The 18,344-nt window shown below is 40.4% G+C and overlaps 1 protein-coding gene across 1 annotated transcript; it reads left to right on the plus strand.

Moving 5' to 3' along the window:
- Positions 1–1,714: 1,714 nt before the first annotated feature.
- Positions 1,715–2,197, plus strand: LOC115693950 (agamous-like MADS-box protein AGL62). Its single transcript, XM_030621027.2, has one exon. It carries the CDS (start codon positions 1,715–1,717, stop codon positions 2,195–2,197), a length of 483 nt encoding a protein of 160 aa, XP_030476887.2.
- Positions 2,198–18,344: the final 16,147 nt, after the last annotated feature.

Consider the following 18,344-nt stretch of genomic DNA (forward strand, 5'->3'; position numbering starts at 1 on the left):
AACCTTGCCTGAAATGGACCAAACTGCCTTTATGAACTCACTTGTCAGTTCCTCTACTTAGCCAATAATAGAAAACCCCTTCTGATTTCTCTAGAACGTTTCTCTATGGTTTCTAAGGTCTGAAATCGGATCCAAAGCACCAAATTGAATTTAAATCGAATAGATTAAGGGTTGGGTCCTTTTTTCCAGGGACATGGATCTACTCCATCTATAGTCTGAAATTTTTCTACAACGCGCTCTATCCAGACCTGATGAGTGTACCTAGTGGATATTATGTTCCCATTTTTTCTCTTTGAGGTACTTAAAATCGATGAATAGGATGAATTCACGAGAGTTGACTTTCGACTGCCGTCATGCACCTTCAATGACGGAGTCAAAAAATTTCTTTGCGTGGGACGTTGGAATAAACTTACGTCACATAAAGAGTAAACCATAGTCTCAAAAGAAAAAACCAAAGTTCAATTCGAACAATGAATAGACCGAGATGGCATAATGTTTCAGTTAGTACGACAATGACTTTTTGATTGGCGTGCTAAGCTAATGTTAGCGCTTAAAACGACGCCGAAGCATGGAACCTCCACAATATTGCCGTGTGCTCTTATTGGTCTTTGCCTTGAACCCATTTGGTTGCAAAATATGGCGAATGTGTGTTTGGAATGGAGCCTCATTAGCTTATCAAATGATTTTCCTACGGAAACTTTCTATCCACCACTATTGTTTTGGTCGAAAATCTTAGTATGATTTTTGCCCAATTTGTTCTTCCAATGGAGCTTATGTTCTGAATGCGTTTCTGAAAACACAAATTTCAATTTGGATCTTTCATTGTAAGATACTCTTTTACAGAGATTATTTTTCAAAGACATATTTTTTATATGAATAGACCATTTAATTCTTTCAAAAGGTCGATATGCTACTTTGATATTATCTACCACATTTTTTAAGTGATTTCGATGTATTGTCTCGTTGAAGCACACATAGTAACAAATTGCAAGTGACCTGTTATAGGGTAACCCAAGTTACGTATTTGACCATAAAAAATTCCCCAACAACAAATACAAGAAATAGTCATTACAATTGTTCAAATCTTCTCATTTTTATTTCCCAACTAAGATATTTGCCATATTTGTGCTTCTATTTTAGCTTTTTTAAAGATTTTTGCTCAATATACAAATTTTAATTGGGCTCTTTCACTATAAAAGAATTCTCATCTTCTGATTTTTTATTTCCCAACTAAGATATTTGCCCAATTTGTGCTTCCAATGGAGATTATTTTGTAGATTTCTTACTCAACAAAGTTTAATTTGGCTCTTTCATTGTAAAGTACTGTTTTATAGAGATTACTTTCTAAAGGAAAATATGGTGAGAAATACAGAGTTGAGCCTAAAAATTGTAAAAACATTTATTTACATGCACATATTGGAAAATCGAACTTTCCTTTGAACAAATGGGCCTTAAAATTATATAAAAAAAACATTTATTTACACGCACATACTGGAAAATCGAACTTTCCATTGAACAAGTCTTACATTTTTTGAAAAATATATTTTGTGGATGGTGACAACTCAAAGAGATTATCCCAAAACATTGCATACTAGATTTGGCATCACTATACCCTTATAAATAGGTGCACTCTTTTCGTTATGCTCACAATAAATTTAACATTACTATCATAACTTTACTATCTTGCAAACTTCTTAAATTTTTGTCCTTAGTCATGGCGAGGAGACACAGAAGAGGACGTCATGACAAGAGACAAATTGAAAATGTGGAGGATAATTTCATAACATTCTCCAAGCGTAGATCTAGCATCTATAAAAAGGCAAGTGAGCTTGTAACCCTATGTGGTTCCGAGGTTGGAGTAGTAATATTCTCTCCTGCTGGAAAACCTTATTCATTTGCTCATCCATCAATCGATTCAGTTGCAAACCGGTTCCTCAACCAAAACCCTCCACAAAATGATGGTGTTGAAACCTTGGTCGAGTCCTATCGTCGAATCAAGATTGGTGAGCTCAATCAACAATATGATGAGCTTGTCGATCAAGTTGAAGCTGACAAGAAACGGGCTAAAGAGCTGAAGCAAAAAACAGAAGCACGGAGCGGCGAGGGATCGTGGGAAGCTCCCATTGAAGAGCTCAACTTGGAAGAGCTCAAACAAATGAAGGCACGAATGGAGGAGCTTCGGCAGAATCTGGTGTAGTTCGATAGATGAAAAAAATCAAGGATAATATGATTGTGCTTCCTACAATTTTCTTGTGTACTTATTCTGTCTTTTGATTTGTATTTTACATGTGATAAGATAGTAAGGATAATATGACTACAATTTTCACATGTACCTTTGAGACAATTTCATACGCTGACGGACAACTCCAGAATAGACTTATAAAGCATTTGTCAAGTTTCACAGAGTGCAATTCTGTACATTTGTCTGAAGTAAGCTTTGAACATTTGTGTTCTAGGAAGGTTTTGACATACGGAATTTCTTTTCTCACTGACAAGTGACCTACGACCCCTTGGAATTTCTTTTACTTAGAAATCTTTTGGAATAAAAGGGAAGCTTTGTTTTGGTTTGCTCCTAAATCTTAGTGTGTTTGTTTGAGTGAAAGATTTTTTTGCTAATATGTTCAGAATTTTCACGTGTTTGGTTTGCTGAAAATGATCAGTCAATTTGAAAACCATTTACAATAAAAAAAAAAATGCCTACTTAAAGTTAGGAAAATGAATTCCCTAACCTGAAAAGGAGAAAACATTTTACTAAAAAATAATTTTTCAAAATGCATTTTCCTTTATCATTAAGTTTTTCCCGAAATAAACACATCATTAATACTAATGCCTACGCCATAGTAATTCTTGGAGTTGAGTGGTTGATTGTGTCGAAGGAGGTCCCCTAGTTGACTTGGACTCTTGAGTTAGGGAAAGATTCAAATAAGGACCTGACGTGGGACGTTTTCTCAAATGATGGCCGATAGTGTATCTTGTCTCAAATAAGGCCTCAATATATCCAACTTAGTCTCAAATAAGGTCCTTAAGCTCGGCGAGCACCAGCAACTTTCCACGAGAATGGCATGAGTTCGACCTTGATAATCATATCCAGCCGTGATCTTGCAAACAAAATTATATTGAATGAATCTCCACCCTCCAGCCCTCCCCCCCCCCCCCCCCCCCTCCTTCCCTGTCTTTTACTTAATTTCAAGCCACTTCAGGATCGATTCTACATACTGTTGTTCAGAAGAGGGATATATCCCTATTTCTGATGTAATTTGAGACAAACTGAAAAAATGTCAAAATTTATATAGATTTTTTAAAAGGTTCGTTTTAATTCCAAAAGCTACTCCTTTTGTCATGCATAGATGGCGGAAACGTTTGCATGAATGAGCGAGCAACATTTGTGGATCGATTAATTTGAAAAGCTTTAATAGTTACATATGGCACCAGTTGAATTGTGTTCATTTGATGATACACTCATTGTCCTAAGAAAGATTGAAGAGAATGAATAGCATCATAACTTTATTCATATTGGAGTAATGAACACCATTATTATAATGACCCGGTCCGACGAGGGTGGGGAGTGTTCGCCGGGGCCAGAGATCCTAGATAAGGAACGCTCTTGGCAGGCTTATAAGATGGTGAAAGAGGTAGAAATGAACCGAATTGCACACTAAACAAGAGGAGAGCGTGCTGAGGATATATATGTGAAAACTGGAATTAACTTACAGAGATGTCATTTTGCGTAACGGCAAGATTTACTTTGAAACTCTAAAGTGAAGTGTGCCCAAACTAGAGTACTACTAGGATGGGTGATCTCTTAGGAAAGTGCTTACCTATACGTCAAAAGACGAAACTATGAAGCTCGGTATGCGACGGGCCAAAATAGATAATATCTCGAGTGAGTTAAATCCAAGGACATCACAATAGTGAATACTCTAATAGGTGTGTAGTTCGAGAACAAACCACGTGGAAGCTTGTGAGCTTGTAAAAACTCGGTCCGACGAGGGCAAGGAGTGGTCACTCCAGAGGACCTAGACAAAGAGCGGCTGTTGGCACGACAAAAGGGGTAGGAATAAACCGAACTATGCACCAAACAGGGGGAGAGGGATCTTGAGATATATATGTGAAAATTGAAATTTGCTCACAGAGGCGTCTTTTGACGTAATGGCAAGCTTTAACTTGGAACTCCAAAGTTAAGCATGCCCAGACTAAAGCACTACGAGGATGGGTGACCTCTTGAGAAAGTGCATGCTTGTACGTCAAATGACAAAACCACGAGACTCCGAATTAGATGGGCCAAAGCAGACAGTACCTCGAGTGAGTTAAATTTAGGGATATCACAATTATACATTAAAAAAAAGTTCTACTTTTCCAAGCATTGTTAAAATTAAGCGCTTACGTTACAATACGGGTCTTAGTGGTCCTTCTAATGGAATTACTTTTTGTTTGAATGAGGAACTCATCCTTCTTTGAAAACTGATTGATGTAATTGCACAGTTCATAGACATATGACCTTTCGCGAAAATTGCAGGACCAACATAGTCCATCCTTTTATCAAAGACAATATTGTGCATTGGATTAATAGACTAATAGTAAGACTCAAGTGATCCAAAAATGATCAACCACAAAAAGTAAAATAAATTAATTATTGATCAAATCATTATACATAAATGCTCTTATAAAACAATTTACATGATGCGTTCTCTATAAATAGAATATATAGTCGAATTTATCATGGACTATTTTATTAATTTGAGATTTGTTAGTGTTGGGAGCTCACAAAAGAAGTTTGATACCTTATCTGGGGAGATTCTCAAGAGGGAGTCAAGTCCAAGTACGTCAATATATCAGTTGAACCTACTTTTACTTAAAAACTTAAGTCAATGAGTTATGAACAAATTATAATATATTAATTGCTCCACACTACACCAATTTTTCAATGTGGTATTTTTAACATAACTTATACATGTTTCGCAACAATCTCCTTATCACGTGTAAGCTTAATATTAGGTCTGCTCTCCTTTAATTCACGTGTGTGTTGACCACAACAGCAATACCCACCTTCATCCCTAGTCTCTTTATCTAAACTGAACCCTGGAGGCTACCATCCCTACCGCATTGCTATGCCACAATGCGCACCTTCACTCCAGATTTTTTCCACCAAACTAAACCAAGAAGAATGCTTAGAAATTGATCAGGAGATTTCTACCTTGAGATATTCAACAAACATCGATACATAGAGATCCCCAAGAGGCAACTAAAGTCTGAGTACGTAAACATATCTAGTTGATTTGCTTTCGCTCAAAAGTTGAATCCAATGTGTTATGGGCCCACATATAAACTGCTCAACACCACACAAATTCTTCATTGTGGGGCTTTCTCTCACAGGTCACGTGCGTGCATCTCAACAATAAGAATTTGAGAAGGGAACATGATTGTTTAGCTATCATCCTCAAGTTACAACAATTTTGTCATTCTCGTGTAATTCTCTAAATGTAAATGGTATTTATGATAGAGTCATCTTAATATTTGCATATCATAATATTAGCTTTGATATGGTAATCTCCAAAAATTTTTAAACGACATGATTGTTGTAATTAAGTAGCACCAACACTATGGAAAACTTTTCACAACTCCCGGGTACTATTCACTACAGGCTCCCAAGTTTCTCTCTGGTTTTATGGAGCTCGTGTCACTGTTCATCCGGTCGGTTATGCTATGATTCTGGGTGTTCCGGTGGTCCAATCCCTCTGAAAGTTGGTGTCCTGCTTCAACTAGTATTACTCTCGGTCATACTAAAAGGAATCCATGCGTGGTGTTCTCCTTTGGGCGGACGAGTAGATCTGATTCACCGACTGGGTTTCCCGTGGATTGCTATGTGATACACTGTTCACCCGTTGGATTTCTTCTGCTCCTGGTCGATCCACCCGTCCGTTTCTTCTGCATTTTGGACCCAAGGATCGCCAGTAAGTTTACTTCCTTCTTACCGTTGGCATCTTCGTCTGGTGTGCTCTGCTGGGCTTGCCGGTAGATCTGGGTTTTTCTGGGTTTTGGCATTCTGGTGCGATCCTTCTCGAAACCTGCCCTGCTGGTGTTGCGTGTGGTTCGGTGGTGGTAGCCTTCTTCATAGGTGGTTTCCGCTTCCTGCTCCACCATCTTTCTCTATGGCTTTGTCGGAATGAAGATATCCATGGCAGGCAATCTCGCCATTCCAGGGGAGTCTTCAAGGTCGAAACAATGTAAGGTTGTGGCTTCAGCTAAGCTACCTAAGGTACATTCTAAACTTTCCTCTGGTGACAATGTTGGCCAGATGGATGCGTGTATGCGATCTACTTCTGCGTCAAAGGATAAATCTGTTGTTGGAAATGCCGAAGTGGGTGGTGCGCCCACTGCTGTCACTCCTGCTCTGGTAACCCAACGTCATAGAAATCGTGGGCGTAGTCATGGTAGGACTGATCCTAAGAGGCCTCCTATTAACTCTGTCGATGCTGGGACTTCTCAACACATGCAAGGTAAAACTTGGAATATAGCTGGGCGTAGTTGTAGTAGAGGGGAAGCATCTGCCAAGTTACCTCCCCCGGTAAATGCACCTCAGATTACCCAGCGATCCTGGGCTGCAGTTGCGAAATCTGCTGAGAAGGGATACAATCTCTCTTACATCCCACCTGCTATGGTTGATGGTAAACCCATCGTTAGAATTTCTGATGAGATTCTGCAGGAAACAAACCCCAAATGGCAAGAGTGTCTAGTGGGTTACTTTGTTGGTAAGAAACTACCATTCAAGATGACTGAGAATGCTATCAAGAACCTTTGGGGGACACAGCTGGTCGATGCCCTTGCAAATGTAGACGGTTTCTTCTTCTTCCATATTCCGGACAACTCCTTTTGTCGGAAAGTCCCGAACAGTGGCCCTCTTACCATCCTCAGAGTGCCGTTGATCCTTCAACAATGGCAACCGGATCTAAAGTTGAAGAAAGACCAACACGAATCACTTCCTGTTTGGGTTAAGTTAAGAAACATCCCATATGCTCTGTGGTCGGCAGCAGGAATTAGCGCGATAGCTAGTGCTATTGGCAAACCTTTATATGTTGATGTCCAAACTGAGAAGATGAGAATGATTTCCTATGCAAGGGTGTGCATTGAGATCAAGGCTATTCAGTCCCTCCCTGAATCGGTTGACGTCTTGCTGAATGAGGTTGTCTGATCCATTAACGTGGAGTATGAATGGCGACCATTGTCGTGTGTGCTATGCGGTACCTTTGGCCATAAGTGTACTCCTCCCACTGAAGTACACTCTCCCATACAAGAACCTTCAATTCAAGCAGCTGCAGCTGAGGTAGGCCCTCCCGCGGGAGAGGGCAAGTGGGAAACAGTAAGCAAGAAACATGCTGTGGTTATTTCTAGAGCCTCGGATTCGTCAAAGGTCCCTGGTCCCGATCCAGCTATTTATGCCCCTGCGGACTTACTTGGCCCCGTTTTCAAACAGCCCCCCTGTCCCAGAATTGTCATCTCCAGCCACTTCGGCGGACCTATCTGAATCGGACGACTCTAATGATGGTTCAGCCATCAATATTGGCAGCGAAATGGAGGAGGAATCCCCCTCCCCTGCTCCGCCAACCACAAGATTGAGATCAGGGGTGCCCCATGGTGGTGAGCCTCCTATCGATTGCCCAGCTTCCACTACTCCTGCTCCTTTACTGGCTCCTCCTATTCCAAACAGCAGCCTAGGCACAACTAAGAAGGCCAACTCGAAGTCTAGGAGACGAGGAGGCCCAAAGAGAAGGTAGTTTCTGTCATTCCTGTATATATGTTTTTTGGAGTTTGCAATATTAGGGATCTCATGGACCCCCTCAAACAGGTCGAGATCAGATCCTTAGTGAGATCTTTCAACCTTTCATGTATTGGCATTATCGAGACTAAGGTCACCCAGTCTTTTTTTGACACCATTTCCGCTGGTCTAGTGTCGGGTTGGAGCTGGATTTCTAATTATACATCCTCCCCTCGTGGGAGAATTTGGTTTGGCTGGAAATCCCAAGAGGTATATGTGGACATCCTCTCTACTTCTGCTCAGGCTATCCATGTGCGCTTACATATGCTGGGTTTGAATAAGACCTGCCATGTCTCTATTGTCTATGGTGAGCATACTTTTGTTGCTAGACGTTCACTCTGGAATGACCTTATCCAGTCGAGTGTGATTTTTGCTAATGAACCCTGGCTGGTTGCGGGGGATCTCAATGCCATCTGTGACCATTCTGATAGGGTCGGTAGCTCCAACTCTTGGATCCCCGCTTTTGATGAGCTTGCTTCTTGCTTAGACCAAGCTGGTCTCGATGATCTTAAATATGTAGGCCATAGATATACTTGGTCAACTTCTTCTGGTACTTCTCGTAAACAAAGGAAAATTGATCGAGTTTTGATTAATCATCAGTGGTCCAGAACCTTCTCATTCTCAGAGGCTACTTTCTTAGCACCAAGTATTTCAAACCACACTCCAATGATTATCAGAGTTATGCCTACATCTTCTGGCAAGAAACCATTTAAATTCTTTAATTGCTGGATGTCCCACCCTTCATTCCTGACTACTGTCACTCAGGCCTAGGATTCCCACATCACCGGCACCCCCATGTTCATCCTTTGTCACAACCTAAAGGCTCTCAAAGGTCGTCTGAAAATTCTTAATAGGGAGTCCTTCTCTGATATATCTGGGCGCACTGCTAGGGCAAGGGCAGAGTTAACTGAAATCCAAGATGCTCTTGCCAACAACCCCTCTAGCTTGTCTTTGGCTAATCTTGAAAAGGTTCAACTTCAGGCTTTCTCGGAACTCAGAAACCAAGAAGAATCGTTCTATAAGCAGAAATCTAGAATCAAATGGTTGCAAGAAGGGGACCGCAACACCAAATACTTCCACCATTTTGTCAATAAAAGACATCTACATAACTGCATTATGTCGGTTTCTAATGAAAATGGTTCTGTTCTTACTGAACCAACTTTGGTTCACCAACATATTGTGGCACATTTCCAGAACTTGCTTGTGGAAATTCCTTCAACCACTCAGCTAGAAAGGCGGGATTTTCAGGATGTGCTTCATTGGTCCCTCAATGAGAACCAAACACAATTTTTATCTAGGCAGGTTACTGATCTAGAAATCAAGAACACTCTGTTCTCCCTTCCTAAAGGAAAAGCCCCGGGGCCAGATGGTTTCAATGTTGAATTCTTTATCTCTTCTTGGGATATTGTCGGATTTGACTTCACGAAGGCTATCAAGGATTTCTTCCATTCTGGATCTCTACTCAAGGAGACTAACACTACCATTCTCACACTTGTGCCCAAGGTACCCAATGCATTATCTATGAATAATTTCAGGCCCATTGCTTGCTACAATACGGTATACAAGTGCATCACCAAGATTCTAGCTAATAGAATTGCCTTGGTTTTGCCTTTTATTATAAGCCCATCCCAAAATGCTTTTGTCAAGAAGCGACGTATAGGGGACAACATCCTTCTTGCCCAAGAACTGTTTGCTGGTTTTCATCATCAGCCTTATCTTCCTAAATGTGCCATCAAGGTTGATTTCTAGAAAGCATATTACACTCTTGATTGGGCGTTCCTCGAGCTAACTTTGCAAACATTTGGTTTTCCCAGAATATTTATTAAGCTTATTATGGAGTGCGTCACAACCCCTAAATTCTCGGTGGCCATCAACGGTGCTCTCCATGGTTTCTTTCCGAGCCGAAGAGGCATTCGCCAAGGTGATCCTATGTCTCCATACCTATTCACCTTGGCCATGGAAGTGTTCACCGGAATCCTCAATGTTCAAACACGGCTCCCTGGCTTCAAATATTTCTGGCGGTGCAAAAATACTATAATCACTCACCTTTTCTTTGCTGATGATGTCCTCTTATTTGCTGAGGCAAACTTGGTTTCGACCACCCTCCTTAAGGAAGGCCTTCTACGTTTCTCACGGTGGTCTGGCCTTAAGCTAAACATCAATAAAAGTGAGATATATTTCTCGGGAGGGGACGCATGACATAAGAGACCAGATCATGCAATCTTTCGGTTTCCATGAAGGTATGCTCCCTTTTCGCTACCTTGGTGTCCCTATTATTGCATCTCGTTTGAGTAAGGCCGACTGTTCGTCACTAGTGAATTCTATTACTGCTCGAGGCCACTCGTGGTCCCAGCATTTTCCGTAGTTTGCGGGTCGAATTCAACTTATCAAGTCAGTCCTCCAAGCTATTAATGTGTTCTGGGCCTCTATATTCACTCGTCCTCTGTCGGTCTTATCAAGGATTGAACTGGTTCTTAGACAATTCCTTTGGAAAGGCCCAGATTTGGGGACTGGAGGGGCGAAAGTTGCGCGGAACATAGTATGCCTTCCCAAACAAGAAGGTGGCTTGGGCATCCAGAGACTCGTCGACTGCAATCGAGCGGCAACGCTCAAACACATTTGGGTGCTCTTTACGGACAAAGAATCACTATGGTGCAAATGGATTCATTCCACATTTCTCAAATCGAAAAACTTTTGGGTCGCCCCAAAGCCAACTGTTTGCTCTTGGGCTTGGAAGAAAATCCATGATATTCGGCTGGAATTCCAGGATCAGTTCCTATGGCAAATTGGAAATGGAAAGTCTACCTCCTTCTGGTTCGACTCTTGGCACCCCAAAGGTCCGCTTTATAAACTCATCTCTAATAGGGATATCTTTTGTTCGGGCATCCCGAGATCTGCCTCAGTTTGGGACTTCCTTTTTGCAGAATGGAACCAGTCTAATGTGATGCAATCATTCAACTCCTGGACGGCTCCTCTCCTTATTATTCACATGGACAGCCAAGACAAGCTTATTTGGCAAGGACATCCTTCGGGAGTGTTCTCTATCGCTTCGGCGTGGGATTTGATCCGGAAACGGGGTCAACTAGTATTCTGGAATTCTTTCATTTGGGACTGCCACATAGCACCGAGACATAGCTTTTTGTTGTGGCTGATATCACTTAAGAGGCTTCCCACGCAAATTCTCTTATTGAGCTATCATAGAATTGCTGAAGGTGTGTGTGCTTATTGCCAAGGTAGGCCTGACTCTATTGATCACTTATTTTTCGGTTGCTCTGTTATGGGCTCCCTTGCGCGTTTCTGGGCTACTAAATGCTACCTCCCTTGGCAGAATGGATCATGGCAACACAACCTCCGGTGGGCTTCCTGGTCTATTAGCGAAAATACCTTCCAGCATCGTATTGCTCGGTATGCTTTTGGGGCACTATGCCATCTCATATGGACACAACGTAACCACATCCTTTTCAGGAATGGTACCCTCTTCCTGCCGTCCCCCTGGGTCCACCTCGCCAAGGCCGTTAGGGACAAAGGTCTCTCCCTCAAGCCGGTCCAAGATAATCCTCGTAATAGAAGGATACAAGTAAATTAGGGCATTTCCGATTCCATTTTCACTTGATGTTAGCTGTAGTTTTCTATAGTTCTTTGGCCAGTTAGTTGGCCTCTGTATAGCCTTGCTTTTCTAGGTTCTTGTCTTGGTTAGCCTTTGCTGTAACACCGTTGAACCTGGTGGGACACTCTGTGTCACTTCTGGTTCGAGGATTTTTGTGTTCGGCTTCCTCTTGTATGTTTGCGTTGAAAAGTTAAATATATCTTACCTTTACCAAAAAAAAAACACTATGGAAAACTGAAATTTTTATCTAGTAATATGGGAAAAACAAAAATGGTCCTAAAATTAGGGGAAATAATCCATATATGTCAGATTAATATATACATTCCATTTAAACTTGCCATTTATAAACTAGCAATCTACATAACCTGTAATCGTTTTTATGTTATATTAATCTTCTTCATCAAAACAGTTTGTAACCAAAGAGTAGTTTCTTATTGTATGCAACACATAGAAAATAATAGGCAAAAGAACACTACAAGTGCCATAACTTGTGTACGGCGCTCACTTTAGTGCCATAACTTTTTTTTGGATCACTTTAGTGCTAAAATTTTTGAAAAACGATCACTTAAGTGCCAACTCCGGTGCCGTACACAATTTTTCACCAGAAATCTAACGTGGCATTTTTTTTATTAATTTCTGAAGCTGACGTGGGTCGCCGGAGATTAGCACTTAAGTAATCGTTTTTCAAAAATTTTAGCACTTAAATGATCGTTTTTCAAAAATTTTAGCACTGAAGTGATCCAAAAAAAAGTTATGACACTTAAGTGATCGTTTTTCCTCCGACTTGGCACCAAAGTGATCCGAAAAAAAGTTATGGCACCAAAGTGAGCGTCGTACACAAGTTATGGCACTTATAGTGTCCTTTTGCCGAAAATAATAATATAACTACTCTTAAATGAATTTCATTAATAATACAATATGAACTTAAGTTGTAATACTCTTTCAACATAATTTTTATGTTAATTGTCCATTTAGTTCCTTCAAAAGGTTAAAATGGACAATTATAGTTTCTTTTCCTTGTATTGCCACCATGAATTTGAAATCACCGTCATAACTTTACTTTCTTATAGTTGTCTTAGGCTCATGTCATTCTCTAAATGTAGATCTAGTACCGATAAAAAAAGCGCGTGAGCTTATAGCCCTCTGTGGTTCTGGGCTGGGAGTAGTAATATTCTCCCCTGTCGGAAAATCCTATTCTTTTGCTCATCCATCTATCGATTCGGTCGCATACCGGTTCTCAACCAGAACCCTCTACAAAATGATGGTGCTGACACCTTGGTTGAGTCATGTTGTCGACTCAGGATTAATGAGCTCAATCAATAATACAACGAGCTCGTTGATCAAGTTGAAGCTGAGAAGGCACGAGGTAAAGTGCTGAAGCGGATGACTGAAGGACGGCGGGCGAGGTATGGTATGATGCTCCCATTGAAGAGCTCAACCAGATGAAGGCACAAATGCTTGAGCTTCAATGGAATTTATGGAGTTCGATCGATCAAAGGAATTAAGGAGCTGCATCAATTCAACATGTTAGCGAGTGCAATTTCATAGATTTGTCTTGATTTGAGGCAAATATTTGTTTCTTGGTGTAACGACCCGGTCCTGCAAGGGTGGGGAGTGTTCGCCGGCGCCAAAGGGCTTGGACAAGGAGCGGCTCCTAGTAAGCTTTGAGGATGGCGAAGGGGACAAGAATGAACCGAATCCCATATCGCCTGGTGTGGTGAGGTGAAGTGCCATATATGTGGTGGCACTTGTCCTAATTTGTAATGAGGCATTTTTTGGGCAAAGCCCAGAAGAACAAAACCATGTGGGCTCCGGCCCAAAGCAGAAAATATCGCTAGGAGTGGGCCCTGGGCTTCACACTTGGAATGTCACCACCCAAAATTTTCATCGCCCGCCATCCTTTCACAGAAAAGGCGTAGCCTCAAACATAACCAATAACATGTTATCAATATATATATATATATATATATATATATATATTTATCAAACTACATATATATCAGATAAATTAACAAGTTGGTTACAACATCAAAGTTTCCCAAAGGTCCCCGCTGTAGCACTCTCGTGTAAACGACCGCTGGCCGATGAACCTAAAAAGATTGGGAAAGAGAGGGGTGAGTAACCATAGCTCTGTGAGTAGTACATCTCCTCCAAGCAGATCGAGCAACCATTATGCATATATATAGAACAATACCAGAAGCTCATACTTCAATCCAAAGATATAATATATATAATACAAGTTATTTCATTTCAACAAGACTTTATACAAATAAGAAATATCTGTTTAAACCACATTCTCAAATCAAAAATCAATGGTCTAGTCTATTGATCAATCTCTATTAAAAACCACGTTAATGGTCCATTCCATTAACCAATTTCGAGTCACACATTGATGGTCTATTCCCTTGATAAATCTCATATCACATTACATGCCAATGGTCCATTTTATCGACCAATTTATTACTCAATATCAAACCATGGTCACGATACAATGCCTTATGACAAGGCTACTAAGATTTTCCTCTTTGCAAGATCTCCACCTACAAAGCCGGTGGCTCGACCTACAAAAATATCCTAACCGACATGCATACCTGCAAAACCCTCAATGGAATCATAGCGATATTGAGTATAAAATCCACATCCTGCAATACAAGGAATCAAATCCACAATCAATATCAACAATTGATTTCGCAAAAACAAAACACATAATCTTTCTCAACTTCATTCGTCAAATTGAACACATTTACAAGACATTTCTCACATCATTTTAGAATTAGTCATAAACCAAATTTATAAATCGATGTGTATAACCTTTCGTAGCATTTTTCATAAAATGTTTCTCAAATCATTTAAAACTCATTCTATAAACCAGTTCGCAACGTAATACATATATATAAGACTTTTACAACTTCTTTCATAGCACGTGTCTCTAACCATTCTCAAATGACCAAGGAGTAGTATACGCCTGATTCAAGTTTTTCTGAAATAACAATGTTATTTCACTTATAACATATCCAATTAAAACCGCTTTCAAAATATGAGTTTACAAACTCAAAGAAGAGATAGTACCACTCACCTGGGAATGCCTACGACCAAACGACAAAAATTACTCGAGCCGCCGAACTCGCAACCGTAACAAATAAGCAAGAAACAACGTCCAAATCGAGTAAAATGCTACCTCAACTACAACTTGGCTAATTTAGGCTTCAAAAGGGGCCAACAAATCGCTCGTCCAAAGAGATTACTCAAAGTCATCCGCAACGTGAAGCTTGAATGTGAAACTTGATTGCGCCATAACTTTCTCCACCAAACTCCATTTCAAGCAACTTATAGTCAAAAGAAAGATCTTTCAAAGCACTAGAAGTGCCGAACCTTGGCCGACCCAAAATGGATTCGAAAACCGTCGAAAATCAGTTCGAAAGCTGCTGTCACGCACTGTTCATCACTCACGGCCAACTTCAAAATTTTGTTTTAGGCAAATTGTAAATCCAAATCAAGATCCATAAAATCCTATAGCCCCACAACACACTAAACTATCATTTCTATATATATTCGTAATTCATTGACTCCTTAATCAAACCTCATAGTTCAAAATTCATAAAACCCCAAATTTGTGCCCTAACTCCAGATATTACTTCAATTAGATGAACAGAAGGCGCGAACGCTTACCGAGTGTTAAAATACATAGTTAATCCGGCTTGGCAAGGCTCTTGTGGTGAGTACATGCGAAACCCCTCTTCTCGTCTTCCTTCGTCCTCTTCTTCTTTCTTTCCTCTTCTCTCTTTCTCTCCTGCGCGTGCTCTCAGCCTCTTTCATGTTAAACGTCCATTGTTGCTTCTTTTTCCATTTTCTTTCTTGTTTTTAAAAAAGGTGGGTCCCACCACCTCTTTGACTTGGTCAAAGAAAGATGCAAATATTATAAATATTCTTCGAGATTTGACTCGAATTAACTTATCTTACTTGTGGGACTAGCCATATCTTTCTTAAATTCCACAACCATTGATCTTGCTATCTAATAGGAATTGACGACTGGTTTAATCCAAAAGACTATCCGTTTATTTGGCTCTTGTTGGTCAATTTTGGACAATTGTACGTCCATCTCATGCCGTCCTAACTATTGATCGCTTGGCCAATCAACATATCAATTTAGTCGGTAGTAAATTTGGTCAAGTTTAATAGAAAATGAAAACTTCTCACAGTCAGCCGACTCTCTCTCTCTCTCTCTCTCTCTCTCTCTCTCTCTCTCTCTCTCTCAAGAAACCTTTTGTCTCGGCTACCTTTCTCTTGTGCATCTCCAGATCTAAGTGTTCAAGTGGAGTTTGAACTGAATCAAGTGTTGTTCAAATCTTGAACAACATGCTAGCTCGGAAATGCACAAGGTACCTTCAAATCACATCTCAACTGTTGGGTAGTCTTGGGACTCTCTTACCCCAAAAGCTAGCCAAAAAAAGCTCAAATTGTGAGATTTTTCCTCATATTTATAAACTAACCACTAACCCTTTCCACAATCAATATGCAATAAACCCCAACATTAGCTAGATCCGTTCAAATCTTGCAATAGGCTTGTCGTGCAACGTAAGGTGCATCTTTCTTCTTCAGATCTATGTACTTTGGGCAGTTAACCCTATCCTTAGAGTTGGTGAATCAAAGATCATGATTGGTAAGTGAGATATGGGATTTAAAACTTGATTAGAGCCTAAGTTATTATGATTTCATTATAGAAATTAATTCTGTTTTAGATGAAGCCCTTTTCATTAATTAAGTTTGGGTGTGGCATTGTTTTGGCACTTGTATTTTTTGGGTGTTTGATATCACTGTGTTTCCATCGTATGTTCGTTGATTCCGTTTACTAGGGAAAAGTGCCAAAAAAGTCATAAACCTTTTGCATTGGTGCTAATTTTTTCCTAAACCTTTTTTGGTGCCAATTCAGTCCTAAAACTTTTGTATTTATGCCAATTTAGTCCTAAAATTTTTTTTTGTGCCAATTCAGTCCTAAACATTTTGCATTTGTGCCAATTCAGTCCTAAACCTTTTGTCTTTATGCCAATTCAGTTCTTCCGGTCAATTTTGGCCTGATTTTGCTAACGTGGACGTCGGCCAGTCACTGGCGCTGACGTGGACAACTTTAATAATATTTTAATATTTTTTTGAATTTTTATTTATTTTTTCTTTTTTTTCCTTTTTTTTCCCTCCCTTCCCTCCTTCGTCCAGCCGGTCGCTGGACCGGCAACCGGCTAGAGGCCGGCGCCGGCGAGGGCGGCCTCGTGCTATACGAGGCCCGACCTCACCAGATCTAGTGAGGTCAAGCCTCGCCGGCGGCTAGGCGAGGTTCGCCTTCACCGTCGCTGGCAAGGGTGAGACTCGCCAGCGGCTGGTCGAGGCCCGACCTCGCGGGATCTGGCAAGGTCGAGCCTCGCCAGTGGCCAGCGTGGGCGAGCCTCGCCGACGCCAGCCTCTGGCCTCTGGCCAGTCGCCGATCCGGCGATCGGCTAGAGGAAGGAGGGAGGGGAGGGGAAAAAAACAGAAAAGAAAAGAATGAAAAAATAAATAAAAATTCAAAAAATATTAAAATATTATTAAAGTTGTCCACGTCAGCGCCGGTGACCGGCCGCCGGCCGGTCGACGTCCACGTTAGTAAGATCCGGCCAAAATTGGTCGGAATGACTGAATTGGCACAAAAACAAAATGTTTAGGACTGAATTGGCACCTATGCAAAATGTTTAGGACTGAATTGGTACCATAAAAAGGTTTAGGACTGAATTGGCACAAATGCAAAAGGTTTAGGACTGAATTGGCACCATAAAAAGGTTTAATTCTTTAGCACTCAAATCGGCTCAAATGGAAAGAACAACGTGAATTTCATCATTGATGTGAGATCTATGTCTCGTGAATCGTTGTGATATATTCTGTATTTTTAGCTTTAACCCATGTTTTTAATGCATTGATGGTGTAAAATCGTTTTTGGTGTGGTCGAAACATTTTGTAATTAAATTAGCTCAAACAGAGCCTTTTAGAACGGCAAAAGAACACTACAAGTGCCATAACTTGTGTACGGCGCTCAGTTTAGTGCCATAACTTTTTTTTAGATCACTTTAGTGCTAAAATTTTTGAAAACGATCACTTAAGTGCTAAAATTTTTGAAAAATGATCACTTAAGTGCCAACTCCGGTGCCGTACACAATTTTTCGCCGGAAATCTGATGTGGCATTTTTTTTATTAATTTCTGAAGCTGACGTGGCTCGCCGGAGTCTCGCCGGCGATTGGCACTTAAGTGATCGTTTTTCAAAAATTTTAGCACTTAAGTGATCGTTTTTCAAAAAGTTTAGCACTGAAGTGATCCAAAAAAAACTTATGACACTTAAGTGATCGTTTTTCCTCCGACTTGGCACCAAAGTGATCCGAAAAAAAGTTATGGCACCAAAGTGAGCGCCGTACACAAGTTATGGCACTTATAGTGTCCTTTTGCCCTTTTAGAACCGAAGAGTGAGTTAGAAGTGTTTACATTTAGAAATCTGCAATTTTTTTTTATATATCTAGCCTTTTTGTCTTTAGAACTTCAGATAAAGCGGCTACTAAAAAATTAGACGTCTTAGAGATCATTTATATATTGGATTTTGTTGCGGCTCTAACCGAGCGTTTTTAAAGCCTATACCGGGTTAAAACACTTCATTTATGATCTTTAAGTCCATTAAGGCCCTAATACTTTTGAAGTAGTACTGCTATGGACTCAAACCGGGTTCTTTTAAGAAGTTGAAAATTGAGGTTGAATTCGCAAACATTTTAAAATCATTATAGCTGATAAATTTAAAATATTCATATATCTTTAGCCCCATATCCTTTACTCCAAGATTAGTAAGTGAGCTACCCATAACTAAAGCTCAGTTTGGGCCCCTTGAGTTGAGAATTAAAGTTGGGCTTTTTGCG

Source organism: Syzygium oleosum, unplaced genomic scaffold, assembly GCF_021117445.2.
Source record: "Syzygium oleosum isolate NSW1041296 unplaced genomic scaffold, Sole_v2.1 Sole_v2.01, whole genome shotgun sequence".
NCBI classification, from domain to species: domain Eukaryota; kingdom Viridiplantae; phylum Streptophyta; class Magnoliopsida; order Myrtales; family Myrtaceae; genus Syzygium; species Syzygium oleosum.

Coding starts and splice junctions, on each gene's coding strand:
- LOC115693950 (XM_030621027.2), top strand. CDS start 1,715: ATGGCGAGGAGACACAGAAGAGGACGTCATGACAAGAGACAAATTGAA.